The sequence below is a fragment of the Phytophthora ramorum genome, assembly GCF_020800215.1.
Source record: "Phytophthora ramorum isolate Pr-102 chromosome Unknown Phyram_PR-102_s0011, whole genome shotgun sequence".
NCBI classification, from domain to species: domain Eukaryota; phylum Oomycota; class Peronosporomycetes; order Peronosporales; family Peronosporaceae; genus Phytophthora; species Phytophthora ramorum.
The window spans coordinates 1809150-1819920 of NW_027150657.1; the positions used below are offsets into that span (position 1 = coordinate 1809150).

The following is a 10771-nucleotide window of genomic DNA, read 5'->3' on the forward strand; positions in this document are numbered from 1 at the left end:
GATAACAATAAGCTCGCCGCTATATCACAAACGTATAGTTTGCTCATGTTACCAAAAGGTGCTGCCGTCATGACTACGATGGGATCATCAACCAATAACAGAGCGATCTACATGGGAGGTGCAAACGCCATCAACTACACGTATACCGACACTAAGCTAGATCCGGATTGTGCTAATGATGGGGCTACAACAAGGATAATGCGATCACCGCGGCGAATAGCAATATCGCATCAATCACTACTGCTAGCGATACCAAGAACTGGTGTTACGCATCGCCTTTAGTGAAAGCGATTGACTATAAGGACGGAGGCGTTATCTACCGCGATGCTAATATGCAACTCATTGTTACTGGCTACGGACTAGACCGCATAACCAACTTCAAGACGTATGATGTCATTTACAACCTTATGATAGGAGCATTTATGCAAAAGAAACGATCTCTAGGATATAGTCTGAACTCCGGTTTGTTGAACACGATTCAGTTAGGATACTGTTGGAGAGGCGATCGGTTTGCTACTGATGCAACATGCGTGAGTGGTCTTCAAACCTTGAAGTCAGCAGGTAGCGACTGGGCGCGTTAGATTGATTACAAGATGCGACAGATATGTGCGAGTGGGTATGATGCAAAGTACAACAGCGCGTGTGCTATCATCTCTCCGGCTCCTTCGGCATCAAGTGTGATCAGATCATTAGTACAGAAGGATAGTAGGTTTGGCACTCTGACTACCGATCAAACCGGCCTTACATACAATCCGTATGGTAGTCCTGATATTGGATCGATCATGATCAACTCGTCCAACTACACTACGCAAGAGCTAGACTTGTTGTTCAACAAGCTTGACAAGAACACATGTATCCCAGCTTGGCAGAAACTGTACGCGACTGCCGCGGGCGTGACGCCGTTCGCAAATGTTAACTTTGATACGCATCCTAATGCAAACGTGTATAAGCTCCCTGCGATCAAAGCTGAGCATAGTACAATAGTAGTCTTCAAGACTATAACTGGCGTAATGTGCACCACTGGTGAAATGGACTTTCCGTACAACACTACAGTAACATCATACACTGCTGTAGATAAGTTTTGGTCGCGGGTCTTAGTATCAGGAGTGATTGATCCAAATAGTAACTGGGCGTGGAGCTCCTTTGGGCCGACTCTACTAACTGATGTACAATCGATCGTTGGATCTAGTTATGCCAAGCTTACATCGAATCTCTATGATACCATTTCAATCAATATTACAAACTCGATAGGTCCTGCCAACGCGCTAGTGTTTATCAAATCACTTAGTTCAGCCAAGCTTGTTGCGTATCTAAGATCGATCCAAACTTCAAACGCCAAAGACATTATCTTCCAAGGATCCATTTGTAACTTGATACCAGAAGCATGTTATCAGGAAGCAACCGCATACGTCACCAATACTTCATTCGACAATATCAGTAACGCTTGGTGCGACGTAGCAGTGAACTCGATCACAAACAACTCTAAGAACATGTCCAATATGTCTGAAACCTCCTCCAAGGCATTGAAGCAAGTATGCGAGTCAGCTTATGCACGAGTCAATTGCGCAACGCCGCAAAGCAGGTACGGCTTTAGAAACAGAGCAATCGCTCCACGTCCGGCGAGATGCGGGATTGAATCGTACACAGATCTACATAACTCAAATGAAGCATTCAGTGGCAGCGCAAGTTGCAAAGAGGTTTGCGCTACTGCTCCTGCAGGCGGGGATCTATACAATGCATGCAAGACAGGTTCTATCGCATACTGCGGAGCAGACTCTAACATTGTAACTGATGTATGCCGCGCTGACGCGAAACTATATTCTGAAGTTGATTCTCTACTAACTGCATGGTGTAGCAACAGTACAAGCAAGAGCAATCCATTCTATGCAACGTATTGCCCAACCGCTGTCGTAACATCATCTCCAGTCATCGCTCCGACTGTAACTACAGTACGTTCAACTCCAGTCATCACTCCAACTGTGCCAATATCAACTATCACTCCTTCGGCGTCACCAGACACAATAGTAAACGTTCCAATTACTGGATCTACTACCGCAGCGCAAACGCCACTAGTAGCGACAACAGGAACGTCTACAGGATCATCGACAGGTGCATCGACAACAGGAGCGTCTACAGTATCTCCGTCTACTGTATCAACTAGCGGAGCAACAACAGGATCATCAACAACAGGATCCCCGGCTACTGTATCAACTAGCGGAGCAACAACAGGATCATCAACAACAGGATCCCCGGCTACTGTATCAACTAGCGGAGCAGCGACGGCTGCGCCTACGACGAGTACTGCGGTCGCGAGAACAGCGCTTAGTACAACGGAGGCTGCACTGAAGGCGGCCAGACAAAAGAAGTCATATGATCCAGAGACGGCAAACATCGTACTAGGTATCATCATGAGTATCGTTGGATTGCTTATTCTTGTACTAGCGGCTAAAGGAATGATGTCTTATAAGGCTCCAGCTAAGTCAAACTTGATTAGTGCAATACCGCAAATGATGAACGGAATTGATATCGGACAAATATAAATATACGTAACCATAATCATGAAAGCTATTCTAACTGAGACAGGATTTGCATTTAATGCTACTGAGTACATTGCCACTTACGGCAATGCTATCTTCTTGAAGCTTCTTCGCAAGTACACTATCCGCACCATTGATCGTATTACGAAAGTACCTAGGATCACTATACTCTATGTGATTGCCAAGGGCATGGGATTCAAAGTGATTGAGCTGCCTCGCTTCATCATGAATGACTTAGTTGCTAATGGGAGACCTTCTGCGCGCAAGCCTATCACTGATGTGCAAATACATTTGCCATAAGTAAATGAGATTGATACTGTTGAGTACACTGGCAAGAGCAATCCAAATCAATTGATCGTAGTTGAACATGTCGTCAAACAGTTCCGTGACAATCAAGTATATGGTACTACGATTCGTTTGCGCGCGGGTACTGGCAAGAGCTTCGTCGCGAAGGACATCATCAGCCGTATGAAGATGAAGACGCTCATCGTTGTTCCTAACACATATCTTCTTGATCAATGGGTAGGACTGCTTGGAGAGTACTTCCCGCAAGCAACCATAGGCACTTTATACGGAAAACATAAAAAAGATGGTGAGATCATAGTAGCGATCATCTATACGATTGCAAGTTTGGATCAGTTTGAAATCAATGAGAAGAAGAAGTCGTCAATAGGCAAACGTTGCGTGAAGACGGTAACGAAAATTCAAGTTGATGATATCTTGAAGCAGGTCGGCCTTACGATCATGGACGAAAGCCAAATGTATTGTTCGAAAGAGTTTCGAAAGGTATTCAAACGAATTCACTCGCGCTATACGATAGGGCTTAGCGCTACTCCTGACATTCGCGAAGACAAGCTAGACCGTGTCCATCAATCATGGTTGGGACCAATCTTAGAAGCTGAGGAGTTTCCCGGTTTCAATGTTGCGCAAGATTCATTTGAGTCAACTACAATGTTGATAGACTATCATGCACTCAATGATCATTGTAAGTTTAACATTCGCGATGACGGCATGATCGACTATAACTCTATTGTTGAAGCGATCGTGACAGACCCGTATCGAAACCAATTGCTCATTGATCGCGTTGTTCAATTGATGCAACAAGGACTGTTCACATTTGTGTTCAGTGATAGACGAGCACACTTGGAACTCTTATATGATCAACTCGCGCAACGTTGCAACCAAGATGGAACTGCCGCCGCGCTTGAGATACCCGAATCATCGAAGAAAGTGATTCTGTATGGCGGCGCAAGCGAAGAAACCATTGATGAAGCAAAACGCATAGGAACTGTCATCTTCACAACATTTGCTTATTCAAGTACAGGCGTTTCTATCACGAAGATGAATGCGCTGGTGTTAGCCACGCCAAGAAGAAGCAATATGAAACAAATCATTAACCGCGTGCACCGGTTCGGTTCTGATCAAACGATTCGCAGAACTATCATCGATGTTTGTGACGCCAACTTGCCGATCAAGGGCCAACAGCGGGAACGCTTGAAGGCGTACCATGATCGCGGATGTGTCATTGTTCGATCAACTGTGAACGCCACTGATATAACATTATCTAATATACAATGACTGTTGTAGCTATCATATTGCTCACGCATACAGCTATATGCTCGATCATTACTGGAGGGATCATTATAAAGATAATTCGAGCACTGCGATGCCGGCAACAATCACAATGATTCCAATTGCAAGTGCTCGTATGAGTACTTTAGTTCTAGCTTTAGCCTTCAATTGTGATCTAGCGATACAACTATGATATTCTTTGATTGCTACGACGTTAGATTTAATGGTTTCTACAAACGCGGCAATGTCTTTTGTCACTTGGCGGTAACTCGTATTCATGAAATCAAAATAGCGATTCATGTCATCATCACAAACGATCGGTTGCGACTGGAGCCAATAGTAGTTGCACTTACTAATCGTTTTCAGTTCGAGGCGTATCTGGGCAGATGATTGCGACGTCATAGCGATTATGTTACGAATCTCTATCAAGAAGGGATCTACTATGTCCGATCCTAGGTTGACTGCTTGAATCGTTTTCAACGTATTCCTTGATGGCGCTGATAGTAGATGAATCGAGTTATTCAGTGTATACAAGTGATGATCTAAGCGCGCGTCATGATGCAACCTAGCAAGCTCATTCAAAGACATGATTAGAAACGTATTCTATATATTATTTGCGATTCATCGGATATGATAAGAAACGCAAAATTGAACAGTATCACTATTAGAATAACAATCGACTCAAAATGCCTCTTCCTGCTATCCCTGAGCACCAGCAGTACATCGAGCACAGTACATTCATTGTGATTGATGCAGGAGCCATTCTTGGACACTCTGCCATGCCTACGCTGGAAGCAGGAACTCAACAAATTACAATGAAAAGAGTTGCCGTGTTGGCGCTGCTGACAATCGGCGGAGTATCGTTTATCATGTCGAGCGTTTACAATGCAACCCACTCAACACTGCTGATAACAATTGTCGGGATGTTGTTCCTCTTGCTGATTTACAAATGTTACTTGGTCGCGACTGTCGTTGCTGCCGCGGAGTTGATTGAGTCTCCGACATGAAACGTTGGCTTGCATGGCAAGACACGAGATCAATATACTTGTTTGCGTTTAAGTTAACGTATCTTCTTTTTGTGCTAGATTGCATGATGAAATCATTTATATCATTGATGTAATAAAAGAAACGCTTTACGAGCATGAGCTTCGTCGCGCCGGACGGACCTCATCCGCTTGACGCCCGGACGTCAAGTATTTGCGATCGGTTCCGAAGAGGTGTCGCCAAGAGTAACATCATCCGAAACGCAGCAAGAGCTGTAAGGGGTAACAAAGTTGCTATTGTCAATCCTAATGTAAAGATGCAAGCGCTCGCTAAGAAGGCTTGGTACAAGAAGCTGGGTTATCGACTCATTATCTTAGTAGAGTTTGCGATATGGTGGTTTGTGTTTGATCAATGGCTAAGATCGAGTCCTGAATCATTTGCAATTGGCAATCGTGGTGATTACCATCCGGCTTCTACTACGACAAACGCATTTTACTTCTTCACGACAACATTATCTACCGTTGGCTACGGAGATATCGCGCCGCAAACGAACGCTGCTAAGCTGGCTGTAAGTTTCTTCCAGTTGTACACGACAATGGTATCGCTCGGCGTGGTATGGATCATGGCCGAGAACAGTATGGCCAAGAAGTTTAACATTCAATATCTGAAGAATCAGGTTCATGAGCGCAGAGGAGCCACTTCAAAACAATCATCTGATACATCCGACATCGCGCAGGTCGCATACTGAAGCGACTAAGATCAGCGTCGCGCATCCGCCCGAGCTAGAAACGCATGTAGAGACATTCGAGGCCTCATAGATCTGAATAATGCTCTGTATAGCCGTCTGAACTGTACTTTTTTTATAATTGCCTAATATACCAACGTGGTCAAAATTGAATAGTTTACACGTTAATATACCCACAAGCGTGCGCAGGTTACACTTTCAAAACTCTTCACTCCCCGTCAACTATGTCGTTCACTCTTGATCAAGAACAGTTGATTCCTATCATTGAGTCTGCCCTTACCAAGGACAGTGTCATTGGAGCCACGCTTAAGTCGTTTGATCATTTCGTTGAAAATGGTATTCGACAGATCGCTACACAAGTGTTTGACTTGCGTTTCGATCTCGATGCTAAGGATACGGTGGAGCGCGATGGAACTATTGAGAAGTACTCTCTTGAGATCACGATCGATGATGTTCGCATCAGCAATCCTTCCAAGTATGATCCTTCCACGCAACACAACTCTCCAATGTTCCCGAATAAAGCTTTGTTGAAAGACCTTACGTATTGCTCCGGCGTGTACGTTGATGTTACTATTGTCGCCAAGGCGTTTCATTCTAATGAAACCACCAGCGTCGAGAAGAGTAACATTGACAACACAATGATATGCAAGCTACCGACCATGGTCAAGAGTAAGATGTGCAACACGTACAACCGCTCGAACGAAGCGCTGATTCATCTCCAAGAAGATCCTTCTGATCTTGGCGGATACTGTGTGATCAAAGGCAATCGGTACATCATCATCAATAAGGAAAGCATGAAGTACAACGAAAGCCGCGAGTTTGCGAACGAAGGACATAAAAATGAACGTTGCCGCGCTGACATCATCAGCAAACCAGGCGACGCTTTTGAAAACTCTTTCAATTGTGTACTCAAGCTGTTGACAAACAATTCAATTGTTATCAATATGAGTATGGCTGGTTTCAAAGATATTGAAGTTCCATTCTTCATGTTCTTCCGCGCGCTCGGTGTTTACTCTTCAAAGGATATCATCTCGTACATCACGTATTCGTTCAATGATGCAGAGCCGATCACGCAGCGCATGCTGAACATCCTGGAACAAGCATTGACGAACACGTACGCAGACATGAATGCTATTCTCAAGAATGAGTTTCCGCACCGCAAGGGAGAGCCTGCAGGATCAGTCAACGTCATCACTAACCAGGACGACACCTTGCGTATCTTGACGCGATGCAGTAAGTACTTTGACTCGTACAGATCTAAGTTACGTGCCGCCGGAGAAGAAGACGCATTGAACATTGAACGCTTCTTGCTCAGCAAGCTGGAACAGAACATTGATCAGAAGTTCTTGCCGCACATTGGGCTTACCCCCGCGGACCGCAAGAAGAAGGCGGCGTACCTTGGTCACATGATTCATAGAATGCTTCTTGTCAACCTTGGCGTGTTGCAACCAACTGATCGAGACTCGTACAAGAACAAACGCATCAATGATGCAGGCATGTCATACTCGCGAGTCTTCAAGACACAGTTCAACTTCATGGTGGTCATGAAGCTGAAGCGCCAGTACATGAAAGACTTCAAGGACAATAGTTTCTCTGACATCAATCTAATGGCGCTTTTCAAAAGTGCCATCAAGGCAGATGACTTCGAGAAGGCGCTGATGAACGCAATCGTGAGTGGAGACAAGACATTGACTGTTAATAAGTTAACATTCAAGAATCGACTCTCGTCACAACAGCTGCACCATAAGAACAAGCTGAATGTACTAACCACGCTTCGCAGCATTGACACTCCGGACAAGGGCAACAGCGTCAAATCATCTGAGCGTGCTATCTTGCTACGGCAGGTACATCCGACCGGCACAGGATACATCTGTGGTATCACGTCAGCAGACACTGGTGCGAAGGTTGGCATGAGCAAGCAGCTAAGCATCTCCGCTGATATCACTGCAGCATCTTCATCTGAAGTGTTGAAACATATCATTCTTGAAGATGAAGATCTCATTCAGATTCAAATCATTCCTAAGGGCATGACGCTACTCACGAAGCATAATCTTCACAAGGTGTTCGTGAACGGTGACTGGCTAGGATGCGTGCAAGACTTCGCAAGCTTCTTAATGCGATACCGCTTGAAGCGCCGCGAGGGCGAGATCAATATGTTTACTACGGTGTCGCACAACATCATTGCCAATGAGATTCGTCTCTGGGTTGACTCCTGGCGATTGATCCGTCCGCTACTCATCGTACGAAACAACATTGGCGAGAGTGGATACACGCATACCAAGTTCCGCCAATGGATTGACTTCACTGATGATCATGTGAAGAAGCTACAGACGGGTGCTATTGACATTGATGATCTAGCTACTGATGGTACTTATCACCAGAGGAGCACGAGAACACATATATTGCATTCGAGCATGATCGCTTCAAGCAACACCTTACCAACCCACTGCATCGCTACTCGCATGTCGACATCCCGCAAGGGAACATGGGACTGGTTGCACTGACAAGCGTCTTCGCGAATCACAATCAGGCTGCACGTATTGTGTTCCAGACGAATCAAGTCAAACAGACTAACAGCTGGGCACTCAAGAACTGGGCGTTCGCCGCGCACAAGGATCTCTATCATCAAGTATATGTTGAGGATCCTCTTATGAGTACATTCGCGTATCGCCACATCCCGCCGATGTGTACCAACGTGATTGTTGCAATCTCAATCTACGGAGGCTTCAACCAAGAAGACTCTTTGATCGTGAACAAGTCTTCTGTTGATAGAGGACTCTTCGACGCAGCGCATCTGACGTATGACAAGTGTGATATTGAACAAAACGAAATCATCTGTCGTCCCGATCCAAGCAACACTGCTGACATCAAGAGTTACAGTAACTACGAGAAGCTCGTGAATGGACTCATCCAGGAAGGAACGTATGTTCAAGAAGGCGACGGCTTAGTAGGCAAAGTAGCAAAGCTACAGAAGGGAGATATGAAAGATCCCAATGTGATCTACTCTAACCGTAGCATGGTGTACCGACACAAGGAACCAGCTTACATCTGGAGAGTGATCCACACGCTGAACCATGATGATCACGAGATGGTCAAGATTGTGTTCCAAACGTTCAGAAGCATTTAACTAGGATGTATGTTCTGCTTGACGCCTAAGCATGAGGTGCTCACTACTAGAGGATGGATCCCTATTGCTAAGATGACTAAGCAACACAAGATCGCAACTATGAGTCCGAAAGGAAAGTTCCGATATGAACAACCAAGTGAGGTAAATGTCTTTGATTACCAAGGAAATATTTACAAAGTGTCAAATGCTGCGGTTGAATGCGAGACTACAAGATGTATGCCAAGATTGAAGACACAGACGAGTTTGAGTTGATCGAAGCACAAGACCTTACTGATCATGATTATCAAGTAAAGAACTCTATGCCACCACCAACGATCGCTATCCAGCCTACGTTCACCTTACCAACAGGAGAAGAAGTCAAAATGAATGATTGGCTTCTGTTCCTCGGTATCTACCTTTGCGAAGGACATGTCGACAAAGGCATCATGATCCGCATCAACGCCCACAAGGAACGAGTTATGACTGCTCTGATAGATGTACTTCCAAAGCTGCACCAAGAGTATAATATCTATCCTGGTACGCCTAACGATGTGTATTTACTAAGCAAAGGACAGTTCCTAGCTAGGTCGCTCATGCCGCTTGGCAAGGGAGTAGAGAAACGATTTCCTGATTATGTCTGGAGCATGAATGCGCGCCAGTCTAGGATCTTGCTTGACGCAATGGTACTTGGAGATGGAGACTATCGTAAAGGATACAATGGGTTCTACTTCTCATCAGGGTCAATTGATCTAGCCGATGGAGTACAGCGACTTGCACTTCACTCAGGACTTGGGTCGCGAGTAGAGATCAAACGCCCCGCTGGCGAAGTACTGAAGATCAAAGGAGTAGAGACTGTTCGCAAGACGAATGCTTATCGAGTGTCGTTCTACTGCAATCAGACAACTCAAGCACCATGGATCCGAACCAAACACGCGAAGTTGGTAGAGTATGATGGCAAGGTCTATTGCCCTACTGTCAAATCTGGTGTCTTTCTCACCAGACTCAACGGAAAGGATCATTGGACGTAGCGCAAGTCAACTCAATCATGATACATTTGCGTTTCGCGGGCGGGTACTACAAGACGTGTCGTCTTCTATGATACTCAATCATGATCCTGTTTGCGTTTCGCGGACAGGCGCTACAAGGCGGATATTGCTCTAGACAAATGCATCAATATGCAAGTTCCATTGTTGCGCGGCAGTACCATTGAGTTCGTACGCTCGCACTGCATCGCCCTTCGTGTAGGGACCACCGTTCTCGAGCGCGCAGCTGTTGGAACGGTTGATGACTAGACCTCGCTAGGGACAATCGAACACGATGACCCATTTGTAGTTCTTAGAGTTTCCGTTTCCGGACCAGAGTCCAAACAGAGTTGAATGCTCTTTGTCGCTTCTAGCAAACATTGCTAACTTCGTATCTCTGCATGGACAGAGCGATCCTGTCTTTTGGTTGTACTCAAACTGAAAAGCAGGTTTCGTGAGATCGTAGTTCTGACTTGACTTCACTAAGATCGTGTCTGGAGTGTTATACAAAGTGTTTCGAGATCCTTTGTTGTCGTAGATTGAAACACGAACCTTGCGATTCACTGTTTGATAGGTATGCACCTTGCCGGCAACATCAGTGAAGGTCACAGGCGATAGGTACGAGCTAATGTTACTGCTGTTGATCTTCATCAAATCATTGAAATGAATGGTTGCGTCGGAGTCGTTGCCTTTGCGCGGATATCCATATAGACATTCCTTCTTAGCGAACGGATGGGTGGTCACCACTATCATCATTACAATGATAACACCAAGAAGCAATATCATGCATAGTGGCAATACGGTT

The 10771-nt window shown here is 45.2% G+C and overlaps 1 protein-coding gene across 1 annotated transcript; it reads left to right on the forward strand.

The window, feature by feature from the left end:
• Positions 1 to 6062: 6062 nt before the first annotated feature.
• KRP23_11335 (DNA-directed RNA polymerase subunit 2) lies at positions 6063 to 8965 on the forward strand (the record flags this gene model as incomplete). The annotated part of the gene is made up of 2 exons (XM_067881874.1): positions 6063 to 8100; positions 8220 to 8965. The coding sequence occupies 2 exons, from the start codon at positions 6063 to 6065 to the stop codon at positions 8963 to 8965; spliced, it is 2784 nt and encodes a 927-aa protein (XP_067741149.1).
• Between the last annotated feature and the right edge of the window lie 1806 nt (positions 8966 to 10771).